At 45.0% G+C, this 13,995-nt stretch overlaps 1 protein-coding gene across 1 annotated transcript in view; it reads right to left on the bottom strand.

The window, feature by feature from the left end:
- The window catches only part of PPP2R5B (protein phosphatase 2 regulatory subunit B'beta), a 163,388-nt gene that overhangs the window by 105,977 nt on the left and 43,416 nt on the right, over positions 1–13,995 (bottom strand). The window contains exon 3 of the mRNA XM_056527052.1: positions 9,577–9,773. Within this exon, the coding sequence (XP_056383027.1) occupies positions 9,577–9,773 (197 nt within the window). The remainder of the gene's footprint in view (positions 1–9,576; positions 9,774–13,995) is intronic.

Below are 13,995 nucleotides of genomic sequence, written 5' to 3'. Positions count from 1 at the left end.
AAGTTCAGTCAAAGAAGATGGAGGATCACGTGCTGCAAGGGCATCTTTAATCCTGCTTGACAGTCCTTTTTTGAATGTGGCACACAAGGCCTCATCATTTCAAGCAAGTTCAGATACAAGAGTGCGGAACTGAACCGCATAGTCACAAACGGAAGAATTCCCTTGACAGAGGTTCAGCAAAGCCGTCTCAGCAGAAGAGGCACGTGCGGGTTCCTCAAAGACACAGCGAAATTCTGCCAAGAAGGCCGACAAATTGGAGGATACCGGATCACCTCGGTCCCAAAGGGGTGTAGCTCAGGTCAGGGATTTTCTGGACAGTAGACTAATGACAAAGGTCACCTTAGCACGTTCCATCAGAAACAGTTCAGACATGAGCTCAAAGTGCATTGAGCACTGGGTAACCAAGCATCTGCAAGACTTTGAATCCCCATCATACTTGGAAGGTAAAGGCAGATGTAGCTGGCAGCCAGAAGACACTGCAGGAACTGGTGGTGGGAGTGGGCCAGATTGTGGAACCTGCTGCTGTTGTAAGGCCAAAAGCTGTTGCATCATAGCTAAAAGTTGAGAAAGTTACTGCGCCTGTCGGGCCAACTGCTGCGACTGACGTACCACAACAGAAGGATGATCCGCGACTTCAGGCAGGGGTACCTCAACAGGATCCATTGCCGGATCTTACTCTAACACTCACGTTTAAGAAGACAGGAACCCCAGTGGATGTGGATCTGCTGGACCTTTGTGGCAGATGACTCGGATCATACCCAGGAGCGGAGTCTAAGGTGCGCTGGTTTTCACAAGAGCCTGCCGCAAAGCAGGATGGACTTGCTGTGACAGGCAGCACCCAGGTCGTTACCCCTGGCACGGCTCGACAACACATGCGGCTGAGAAGATGCGAGGCACAGGAGGGATAAGGCAGCTCGTAGTCAGGTTAACAGAAGGTCAGTAGCATATGGTCAGTAGGCAGGCAGCAAAGGAGCAAGGTCAGGTCACGGAGCAAAGGATCAGATACACAGCAAGGCAATAACAGGAATGCTTTCTCTCAGGCTCAAGGCAACAAAGATCCGGCAGGGAAGTGAGGAGGGTGGAGGAATTTATCAATGAGCCACAGGTCAATTACACTAATGAGCACATTGGCCCTTTAAATCTTAAGCGCCCTAGGGGACGGGGGCGGGAGCAGAGAGGTGGGGCAGGAGAAGCACCAGGTGAGTGACGGACTGGGGCTTGCATGCGCTCACGGCCAGTGTGTGTGGCTGGAGCTCATAAAGTAACAAGTGGTACACAAGGGCTCTGTAATCTGCTAGTCATATATATTGCTTTATCCATCTACTGGTTACTATTCAATTAACAACCATCATATAATTTATGTGTTAGTCCTAATATCCGTGAGCTAGAGGACCAATTTCTTTGATATTTTGTGTTATATCTTTATTGCCACTGTGGGTATAGGTGACGGTTTGGCAAGGCCGGTCTTTATTGGTTGCCAGATGGGTAAGAGCCTCCACTACATTTTCCTCTTTTATTTTTCTCTTTCAGGCCTACACATACACAATGAACCTCAAAAAAGGCTATTTCTTCTTCACTATTTTTGGACACCAATCCTGTTGCAACTTCCAATTTTTTTTTAGAATGCTTGAAAAAATCAATGGCATCTTCTTCACCTGCCAGACTCAAAATCTGTTGCTACTCCCAAAAAGGAATCATTTTTGGAAGTTCTCAAAAAGCTATTGCGTCTTCTGATACCCCCCTGTTAACACTGGCAGGCATCTGCCAACAACCAGGTATACTTTATGCAGTTTTATTTTAGTGTTAATAGGAATACAAAACCCACTAGCGCATTGAACAAGCTGTTAGTTACTATAGGTTACTGAATGTCACCATAACTGAGCCTTTAAACCACTTTAAACCTACTTGACTACATTTCTAGCTGTGTAATACAGGGCTTTAGACCACTTAGGCAGTGTAATACACATGTTTAGGGGCTTATTTTATTGCTGGTTTGCAGAGAACTAGATCAATGTGAACCAAACATTTTCCGAAACTTTGACAAGCTCAGCAAATCAAATATTCAAAATTTCTCTCATCTCTAGTTATGATGTAAACTGTACAGTGTGAGTTTCAGTTTAATATGGTATTCTCCTTTTAAGACGTTCTCCATTTTTTCTTAACTAATTAATGTTTTGTTATGCTTATGTTAATAAAAAAAAACAACTTTGCAACATTAAAGGAGATCTGCGGTGTATAACCGCAGGATAGGGGATAAGTGTCTGATCGCGGGGGGGGGGGGGGGGGGGGGGGGGCTGAACGCTGGGAACGCAATCTCCTGTACGGGGTCCAGATATGCCCCCCCCTCCATACAGCTCTATGAGAGATCTAATCGCAGGGGGTCCGAACGCTGGGGCCCCCTATGATCTTCTGTACAGTGTCCATACAGCTCTATGGGGGAGGCGGGGATGCTCCAATACTGAATCTCCACCTCTCCCATAGGTATACATGGAGGGGGCATGTCGGCTGTGGCATCATGCTGCGGCCGACACGCCTCCTGCACGGGAGAGCCACGTCCCTCGTCAGACCCGGGTCGGCCAGCTGCAGACTCACTGTCTTAAGTGCCCGTGTGTATCACTTGCTGCTCACATGTGTGTTGTGTGAGGGGGCCCACCGCCATTTCAAAGGGCAGCGGGCCCCCTCACACGCTGGGCCCCTGTGCAGCCGAGCCGGCTGCACAGACGATATGCCGCCCCTGCTGCTGTGACCTGTACATGTGTATACATGCAATTATGATTTCTACTAATTTATATTATATATACGAATATTCACATTTTGTGGGGTTTAATAAGCAGCAGGACAGGTGGCACTAGAGAACATGCAAAAAGACAGTCTGTGCATTTTCTTCATGTTTTTTATACAGATCACTGGTCATAGGCAATAATGTGCTTAAAGGTGTTATCCAGCATTTTTTTTATATTTTGAAACCAAAACTAACCTCCCGCTGCTCCCCCGATGTGCAGATATCAGTCTCCCGTCCTTTGGCCCCATCTTCTTCTGCATTCTGTGGCCTGACATGTCACATTGCGCTAAGCTTATCGCTGCAGTGATGTCCCGTCTCGGTAGGTGATACACTGAGCGTCAGTGTCATGTAATGGGCCCAGGTTCCACAAAGAAGACGGGGCCCAGACCTGTTACATCACACTGCTGGTCAGCTCACCGGCCCGAGGCCAGCAATAAGCTCAGCACAGTGTGATGTGTCATGTCCCAGAATGGAGAAGAAGACCGAGGCAGAAGACAAAAGACCTAAACAGGCCTATAAGGTTTATTCTTTTTGTTGTTGCTACCGGGCAAGATGGTAACATAAGAAACAATGGATAACCCTTTTAAATTGTACCAAATGGAATGTATGTTTCACTAAACATGCAAAACTATTTTATTTCTGGTAAATAACAGACATCTGTTCTACCCAGGCCTCAGGCGCGGATTGGCCCACAGGGGAACAGGGGAATTCCCTCAGTTGGCCCCTGAGATAGACCTGGCCCCCTCTTGTCTCTATATTTAACTAGATTTCACTCACTGGTCCTCTGAAGCTGACTGTCTGGGCACATCATTTTTTTTGTCACCATTATACACCATCGTATAAAAGGGAAAAACTAAAAGGACTAAAAAAATTAATAAAAATAAAACACCTTTGCAAATTCACGCTATTCTATGTGACAATTTCATTTTTCTTTGTATTGCAAATCAGTGCATATATATAGACTGAGGACAAACTACACCTCGCTCTAAATCATAATGATTGTCAATGCTGATGCTAGGAAAAGATGCTACAGTGACATCTATCACAGCACCAGGATGCATATGCATAAGAATCTTCAGAATAGCGGGCACAGTATGCGTATGCTGGAATACCGATCCAGGACTTCAGTATTCATCTACAATCCTGCTGGCTGTACATTGACTCTAGCCTGTTATGCCTTTACTGCAGGGGTCTCAAACTGGTGGCCCTCCAGATGTTGCAAAACTTTAACTCCCAGCATGCCTGGACATGCCCAGACCATTTACTGTAGCTAAAGGCTGTCGGGAATGCTGGGAGTTGAAGTTTTGCAACATCTGGAAGGCCACCCGTTTGAGACCCCTGCTTTACTGTGATACAGCTCTGACTTGGACATTAACTGTTAAATGGACTCTTACAAAACCCTAAACTGCTGTATTTAGTAAATAGGTTAAAAGATTTGATTCTGAATCTGGAATGTGTATCTTTAGACTTATTTCCATTTCTCTGCTGTAAGCCAGCGGACTGTGTGCTGCATGCTAATGCATGGAGAGGACTTTAAAGCCTGGTGATTCAATAGAGAGAGCTTCTAAAATATGTGCAGGCTTACATAAGGAACATGGAAGTGAGTAGGAAGAGAAAAACTATGGATTTGGAATCAGCATATTTTAACCTATTTATCAATTAATTAAATGAGGAGCACCCTGATGAAGCCGGGTGCAAAACACACAGTGGGTTGTGTATTTTTAGCCTTTTTTTGCTACTGTACCTTAATTTTTTGTATATTAGTATTATATAAAGCAGGACTACACCTTCTAGGGGTATTTTTTTTCAAGCTTTCTTTGATTTTAATGTGAGCTTCCAAGCAGAACCACTCTGAAAAAGTAGCATCATTTTTTTCAGCATGGATTTTTAGCTATGTTTTCATGCTTTTTTAAACATTCCGCATTGAAGTCAATGGGAGCTTTAAAATGCTTTGGGGGCATTTTTGAGGCATTTTGCCCATATGAACAAAGCTTATGACTAAATACAGTGCTTTTGTATGTTTTTTCTGCATCAAAGGCTAGTGATGTTAGCACCATGTGCCTCTCGAGGTGCATCGTGGCAGCTACCGACACAGAACACATCTAGTGCGCTGATGGCATTTTCATGGGTAACTATGGTATCACAAAATTTGTATGTGTTTGCATGACCAAAGAAGTAGCCATAATAATAATAATCATTTAAAAAAATATATAACGATCTTAAGCAGTTTGGGGGGAAAAACCACTGTTAGATTTTTTTTAATCAAGGTTACTCTATGGTAGCATTAGTCAATCACTGTATGGTGACATTTAATCAGTGTATGACTGTATGATGGATGTTATTTGGTGATTGTATGGTGGCACTATTCAGTAACAACATGTTGGTGTCATTTGGTCAGTGTAGGGCAATATTATTCAGTCAGTGGTGTTTTTCATGCTGTGGTTCTTTTAGTTGGTCACTGTATGGAGTTATTTTTTTCCTATTGTGTCTTTATTTGGCCACTAGTACGTATTGTACTTTCTATCTCAGGTGGCAGAGAAGTTAGAATCTACCTTGCTTTTTTTTTTTTCAATGTAAATTAATTAAAATGTAACTGCATTGTCTTATGTTTAGTATGTGTAGGTAATAATTTAGATATTTGTACTGGGGGTACAGAGTTATTTTCTTTCCAACATCTCCCCCAAAAGGTCACAGTAAGCTTTGTAATGACATTATATGTCCTTTTTTGCATTATAGTTCTGCTTTGTACAAATCAAAACCATTCAGGGTTTTGACTCATCTGCTCCTTATTTTGGGGATCTACACATGGTTAATTGTGATACCATAGCTATTCATTTCTCACAAAAGAGCTTGGCCCTTCCTGCTCTGTACATTTCTTGACATGCTTTATGTATATCACTTTTACTGCAACTCAGCCCCATTCAACAGTATGAGCTGCTGCAGTTCTAGGCTCTGGTATCAGTTTATGTATAGGAATAGACAGGACCCCCCCCCCCCCCCCCACCCCCCCCACAAAAAAAAAAAAAAATGAAACATATTGCACAAGGTTTTGGCATCCTGAGGGATTACCTCTAAACTAGGTTGAGATGGTCATTCTGTGTTTACCAGATAAAAAAAATATATAAATTGTGGTTGGATATTACTTGCCTATAGACTTATCTACAGGAGAATTGTAACTTTATTAAATGGTGGAAACAATTATTAACAGAGAACTCACTTCACATGTTATGTTATTTACTGGAATATGAGTACATTTCCCTCTTCAAACTAAAAAAAGGAAAAAAGCAAAATACCGTATATACTCGAGTATAAGCTGACCCGAATATAAGCCGAGGCCCCTAATATCACCCCAAAAACCCAGGAAAAGTTATTGACTCGTCAAAAAGTTATGTCATCATCCAGACCCCCGTCATCACCCACCCCCTTCATCATCACTGCCTGTCAATCCCTTCATCAGTGGTCTTCAACCTGCGGACCTCCAGATGTTGCAAAACTACAACTCCCAGCATGCCCGGACAGCCATGCTGGGAGTTGTAGTTTTGAAACCTCTGGAGGTCGGCAGGTTGAAGACCACTGTGGCCTTCGTCATCATCCAGACCCCCCCCCCACCTTTAGTTTTCTACTCACCTCCCCCCGGTGGGAAGGAAGGGTGAGCTGGTCCGGGCCATCTGTGCTGCAGGAACCATCCGGTGGGAAGGGTTAGTCGTTCCGGGCTGTCCATTTTCACTGGGGGGGGGGGCCCTCTTCTCCACGCTCCGGACCTGCCCCGGCCTAGTGACGTTGCCTTGATGACGACGCACAGGGATGTTCATGCGCAGGCTGAAGAGGGCCCCCCCCCGGTGAAAATGGACAGCCCGGAACAACTAACCCTCCCACCGGATGGTCCCTGCAGCACAGATGGCCCAGACTAGCTCACCCTTCCTTCCCACCGAGGGGAATTGAGTAGAAAACTAAAGGGGGGGGGGAGGGGTCTGGATGATGACGAAGGCCGCAGTGGTCTTCAACCTGTGGACCTCCAGAGGTTTCAAAACTACAACTCCCAGCATGCCTGAACAGCCGATGGGGGCATGCTGGGAGTTCTAGTTTTGCAACATCTGGAGGTCCGCAGGTTGAAGACCACTGAGAAGGGATTGACAGGCGGAGAGTTCACTCGAGTATAAGCCATGGGGGGCGTTTTCAGCACGTGCTGAAAAACTCAGCTTATAGTCGAGTATATACGGTACAACTGTGTCACCTAGATCCTTGGTCAGGTTTGGACAGAAATTGCAGAACTTTTAATGCTTGTGTTTAGCAATGAACCAAACACAGATACTATTACACTGTATTTGGTCTATTGACCTTAATAGATGCAGCGTGGGAACACCATGGTATATGTCAGCATAAAGCTCTGACAATATGCCACTATAGAAAATACATACACAAGCTGTACGTTCCTGCTCTTCTGCAGTCCCATTGCAACTATATAAGTCTATAAAGCGGTGACTCCTGTACAGTACTGAGCAGCATGGTATACATATATGCATTGCTGCACACTCACAACTGTATATTGTGCATCAGAAGTTAGTGGCGGTGCAGAATATATCTATTTATATCCTTGTTGGAAATATATACATTGGGGAGCATATAGTGTGAAACGGTGACAGTATTGGTGGTCTGGGATCGCTATATTTTCCTAAGGTACCTGTCATACTTTTCTACCAGGTTTCAGAAAGCACATACTGTATCTCATGCAGGGAAAGTTGGGTAAGATATGGGAAACACAGAATGGTGTAAAATCCCTAGCAGACCATAGCTGCAAAGGAACCTTTTTTACACCTATTTATGCTAATTTATTTTTAGGGTCGTGGGAAGAGTTATCTACAGTGTACATAAGAAATTCATGAAAACACATGATCTCCTTGACCAAAAAAACCTCACTGGTTCCTGGTGGCCTTGTCCTGACAGACATCTATCAAAAGAATACTACTGCAAATAGCTTCTTCTACTTGGATAGTTATCACCCCCCACCCCCTTAAAGCAGTGTACTGCATGATAGGGATATATGTGTATCTGCAGAATAGGGGATAAGTGTCTGATCGCAGGCACTCTCTTTGTGCAAACTCCGCTCCGTGCAAGGAGACCGTTGACCCCCCCCCACCCGCGCGCGCTCGAAGCGGTGGTTGACACGCCCCCCTCCATGTACCTCTATGGAAGAGCCAAAGATACACAAACACTGGATCTACAGATCTCCCGTAGAGATGCATGAAGGGGGGGGGGGTCGACCTCCAATTCAAGTGGTTGGATCCCCAGCAATCAGACACTTATTCCCTAAAGTACCCCTTTACAAAGGGTATCGCTCTTGGGCAATATATAAGTAAGGACCGTTCAGGTGAAGAAACATTTTAACGGCATGTAATGTACTTTATCACTCAAACAAAAATTGCCAAAAAAGGTACTATAAACCTAAACACTTTGTATAATGACTCTTTATTCAAATACCTTATAAGTAAAAATCTAGTAAAAAAAAAAATAGTCAGTAGTACAATGTCACCCCTGAGAATGACAAAACTCTGCAAAACATGTCAGGGCCCTGTCTAATTTTTTTCTAATTGCACTAAACTTTACCAATAAACCAGTATAGTGAAACGTAAATAGTATCCAAAATTGTTGCACATGCTGCTGGAAAAGCAGCTCATATGAACCTAATAATGTTATATTGAGATAGTACTGTGGTAGTAGTTGGGATGTTTGTTTTAACCCCAAAGTAGTTTTACTATTTGCCTGAAAATAAAAGTTATGCTTTGTAGTTGCAAAACATTTGAACTGAGAAATGCGGAAAATCAGGCTAATATTTTTATCCTTTTGGCAAAACTGGTATAAGGAATAGAATAATTGGTGGTCTATCAAGGTCTATCTTTGGCTTTTGTGAATCATTGTTCTTAGTTTTGGACCCAGAGGATACTATCAAGGATAGGGATAAAATAGAGTCAAAATGGGATGCCATTTATGGTGAAAACCTGTAGAATATAGGAACAACAAAGACCGCACATGGGGGCTTTGTGTTTTAAAAAGGAAAAACAACTGCAGAAACAGACTTCTCTATAAGACTGACCTCTCACCTTAAAGGGGTACTTCGGCCCTAAGACATCATATCCCCTATCCAAAGGATAAGATGTCTTGTCGTGGGGGTCCCACCCGTGTGACGTCATGCTCTGCCCCCTCAATGCAAGCCTATGGGAGGGAGCGTGACAGCTGCCACACCCCCTCCTATAGGCTTGCATTGAGGGGGCAAAGTGTGACGTCACACGGGGGTGGAGCCGTGATGTCACGATACTCCTGCCCCGTGATTCATCAGACCCGGAGCGATGTTCGCTCCTGAGGCTGATTATAGCGGGGTGCTGCTTGAAGGATTGCGGGGGTTCCCAGCGGCGGGACCCCCCCCCCCCCGCGATCAGGCATCTTATCCCCTATCCTTTGGATAGGGGATAAGATGTCTTAGGGCTGGAGTACCCCTTTAAGTGAGTGATAAAAAAAACTCCATGGTGGGTCACTCTGGAGCAAAGTAGCTGCTAAGCCTAGAGGGTTACAGGATACAGGGGCAACCTGACCTGCCCTTTAAACCTATATCTGTCAGCCAAATGCTTTTCTGGCTAAGAATTATTTCTCCAACCTCCCTCTTATACATACATGGAATAATCTTCAGCCAGTTTATCTCCCATGATAAGAAAAAACAGGCACATTGAATTCCAGTTTTGATTATTTCCACGTCCCAAAATCTGCCATTGGGGAAGAGTTCTTCCATGTGAATTACTCACCATTTTAATAATTTCTGGATAAACGGGTTCTATGAGCACTCCTCTGTTGGTGGCAATACACTCAACCAGCTCGTTCAGAGCAGCCCTCTTAATCTCCTTGCCTTTCAGGTCGGCCACACAGTCCATAAAATGGAAGATAACTGAGCATTGTTGCAACTTCTTACAGAACAAGTCATGTAGTTCAGACACAGGAGCATCTGCAAAATAAAGCAGGAAACAGGGGTCAATTGAGCTTAGGACAGTAAAGAGGTTCTGCAGTAAAAAAATAAAAGTATTCTTTAACATTAATGACATGTTTAGTCCCCCTAGAAGACTTCACCATGTACTTGCTTGATTGCTTATGCAGTACACTGCAATACCTACTGTAAGTATTGCAGTGTACTGTCATCTCCTATTACAATCTTCATATTGCAGGGTGTAATAGGTTTCTTATCATGGCAGATTATAGTTTGATTAGAGATATTATTGTGGACGTGGTACCAATAAGAAACTACTTACATCATACAAACAGGGTTGGGTTCATTAAAGCTCAGAACTTTATTACACTGTACCTATTAACGAAAAGTTATACAATGTTCTTATATACAGTTGAACATATTTAATGAGTTTAACAGGCCAGAAATGCTGATAATTTAGCTTTTTGTGAACACAGACCTGAGGCAGATGGCTAAACAAAGAAAAATAGGTTAAAAGAGTCCTCTAAAGAAAAAGCACAAGATTAGAATATATGTAAAGAAAAACATCACCTTCTTCAGGGTTATTTTATTGAAAAGTATAACAAAATTTAAGCTAGAAATCAGAAATTGAACAAGGTCTAAAGCCTAAGAGATTTAAGGAGTACTCTGGGATAAGGGTTTTTTTCTGCAACATTTCCATTCTGCCTGTTGTAAAAACATAAACATCTACTTACCTCCTGCACTCATCCGGTGCCTACTCTGCAGTTCCTGATGCTCTCCCCTTCCTGGTTTCTTGTGGTCAATACATCACGCTGCGGCTCATCGAATAGCTCGCCTCAGCCAGTGATTGGCTGAGTGTCAATGTAACGTATTGACCACATGGAAACAGGGAGAAGAATGGTGCCGGGAATCAATACGTCAATACTCAATATTGCCTGTCAGCCAACCACTGGCCAAGGTGGGACATCGCTGCAGCTACTGATTTTCTGAACCGCAGTATGAGTTATTGACCACAGGGAAGATCCTAGAGCAGATCTAGCGGTAGGGAGTGTCAGGTACCGAACCCCCCTCCCACCCTGTTGTCCCGCCCCGAGCCACTACCTGAGCCATGGGGGATAGGGCTTAATAGACCTCATCAATTTGGATACTATATTTTTGATATCTTTGTTGCATGATACTATCTGGTAACCCAATTTCGGTGGTTTTCTATATCTTCAGCACGTACTGTGTTATATGCTTTATCAGTCGTACTATTTAATGAGCTTGGTGCTCCATCACTGTGTGTATTTGCTGTATATTTTGGTGTTATTTTTCTCCGTGGCTCTTGGAGCATTACAGAAACCTGATGGGTTTCTTTTTAGGGAGAAGTAATAAAATTGATTTTAGGTCCTTTTCTGTGGCTTTGTTAATCTTTGGACTTACTATTATTTCTGTGATTTGTTAGGTATATAGGTCTTTAACCTTTTCGGACCTGGGTTCACCTATCCATGAGGGCAGTCACAACATACTGGTTCATGAACCGTTGGTAGAATGGGGGGCATCTCCACGTCTTCCCACATGTCTTCGAAAGTACGTCGGCTTTGACATTCGACTTGCCGCTTCTGTACTTAATGGTGAAACTGTAACTTGCTAATTATGAAGCCCAATGCTGCTCGATGGCACCCAACTTGGCAGTGTTCAGGTGGGCCAGCGGGTTATTATCCGTGTAGACAGTAAATCGCGTGGCAGCCAAATAGTCTTTGAACTTTTCGGTCACGGGCTTCACCAGGGCGAGAAATTCCAACTTGAATGAGCTGTAACTTGCATTGTTTTTCTCTGCTCCTTGCAGGTTAGGACTGACATAGGCAATTATTCGCTTTTGCCCTTCCTGAACTTGGGACAGCACAGCTCCCAGACCTTCAATACTGGCATCAGTATACAGCAGAAACGGCTGACTGTAGTATGGATACGCCAAGTTGGGTGGTTCTGTCAGCAGACGTTTGAGAAACTCTTGCTCTTCAGCTCATTCAATAGGTAGTCTTCCATTGTAGTTCTCCTTCGCCGTACCCCGTAAGAGAGCTGTGAGGGGTTCTGCAATCTGGGCGAAGTGGGGAATGAAACGGCGGAAGTAGCCGGCAAATCCCAGGAAGCTCCTGACATCTTTCACCATGCGCGAGGTTGGCCAGTTCTTGACAACTTCCACCTTTTCAGGATTAGACTGGACTACCTCTGCGCTGACAACATGACCCAAGTAGTGGACCTGAGGTTTGAGCAAGTGACACTTTGATGGTTTGATCTTTAGCCCATGCTTGATCAGGACTTGGAAGACATCTGACAGGTGGCTAAGGTGTTCCTGGTAGGAATTGGAATACTCAATGACTTCATCCAGGCCCAATAGGACACTTTGAAAATTCAGATGGCCCAGGCACCTTTCCATCAGACGCTGGAACGTAGCAGGGGCATTGCACAGCCCAAATGGCATAGTTTTAAACTCAAACAGTCCCATGGGTGTCACGAAGGCTGTCTTCTCCCGATCCTCCACAGCCATGGGCACTTGCCAATATCCACTGGTTAATTCCAGGGTGGAGAAGTAAGCAGCCGACCCAAGGGCGGCAAGTGACTCCTCGATCCTTAGCAATGGATAAGCGTCCTTGTGTGTGACATTGTTCAATTTCCTGTCGGATGGTTCAGTCCTTTTTCTTCACTAGAACAAGTGGCGCCGCCCAGGGGCTCTGACTTTCCTGGATTACGTCTGCCTCTTTCATGTCGGCCAGCATCTTCTTGACAGTCTGATACATGTCGGGTGCGACCAGACGGTGTCTTTCCTTGATAGGTGAGCTGTCACCTGTGTGGATTCGGTGCTGAATCATTAAAGTCTGCCCGAAGTCTGTTGGGTGCTTGATGAAAGCCTCATGGTACCTCTTGGCAACATTATTGATTCCATTGACTTGGTCCCTTGGGATAGTGTCATCTCCAACCTGGAGTTGCACCCACCAGAACTCTGGAGGGCTCACATTGGATCCTTCAGCCACTTGAGCTGCACGCTGTCGGGCCACCAGATGTTCTGTCACAATGTCTTTCGACTCTAGGAGGTACAGCTGGGCTACAGGAGTGTATTTAGGCATGACAGTAGCAGAATCAGACAGGTTTACTAACCGCACCAGGACTCCCCCGTTGGTGACAGTGACAAGGCTTCTCTCAGCTCAAACAAGATAATGATCTTCCAATTGCATAGGTTCCAGCAGGGCTTGATAGTTCCTATTCTTTACTCCGGGACGTGCACGACCCCAGATGATGGTCTCCGTGTTGGGTTTTAAGGTCACCAACCTGATGTCTTGAACTCGTACTCTGTAGATTTCACCTTGCTTGTTGGCAAACTTCTACTTTGCCTGTAGAACTATCAAGTGGAGCTGCGCAACCCACTGGCCTGAAGGGGACATATGGGGAAGAGTGGCATGCAAGGCATCTAACACTTCAGTGAAACAACTCTTCATAATGTTCATCCCCAATATAAACTCAGCAGACCCCTTATCTGTCACATTAGTTACAATCACTCCCTGCCTGCTAAGTACATGCTCTCCCAACTGAATGGTTGGCTCCCAGTATCCATGTCTGGGGACTGGTTGCCCATTACCCGCAACTACTTGGAAGTTAATATCATCAGGCTCACACAATAAACTAGCATCCCAATGCAGATAGAAAACACTTTTAGATATAGTAGACACTTGTGAGCCTGTATCTAGCAATGCCTCCAACGTACACCTTCTACTATAACTTTTACATAGGGGCAGGAGGCGACATAAAGTGAGAGTCCTGACTTAGGTCGTTCGTGGATTAGACTGGACTTAAAGGGAACCAATCATCAGATGCTTGGCAAAGCGTTATATAGGGTAAAATCTTTATTTTCACCATGTTACGCCTAGCGCTCCGGGTCCCCGCTCCTCCCCGGAGCGCTCACGGCGTCTCTCTCCCCGCAGCGCCCCGGTCAGTCCCGCTGACCGGGAGCGCTGCACTGTCATGGCCGTCGGGAATGCGATTCGCACAGCGGGACGCGCCCGCTCGCGAATCGCATCCCAGGTCACTTACCCGTCCCGGTCCCCTGCTGTCATGTGCTGGCGCGCGCGGCTCCGCTCTCTAGGGCGCGCGCGCGCCAGCTCTCTGAGACTTAAAGGGCCAGTGCACCAATGATTGGTGCCTGGCCCAATTAGCTTAATTGGCTTCCACCTGCTCCCTGGCTATATCTGATCTCCTCCCTTGCACTCCC

Source organism: Hyla sarda, chromosome 6 (assembly GCF_029499605.1).
Source record: "Hyla sarda isolate aHylSar1 chromosome 6, aHylSar1.hap1, whole genome shotgun sequence".
Lineage (NCBI taxonomy): Eukaryota > Metazoa > Chordata > Amphibia > Anura > Hylidae > Hyla > Hyla sarda.
The sequence above is the reverse complement of the archived record's forward strand: the minus strand, read 5'-3'. Positions and strand labels throughout refer to the sequence as shown.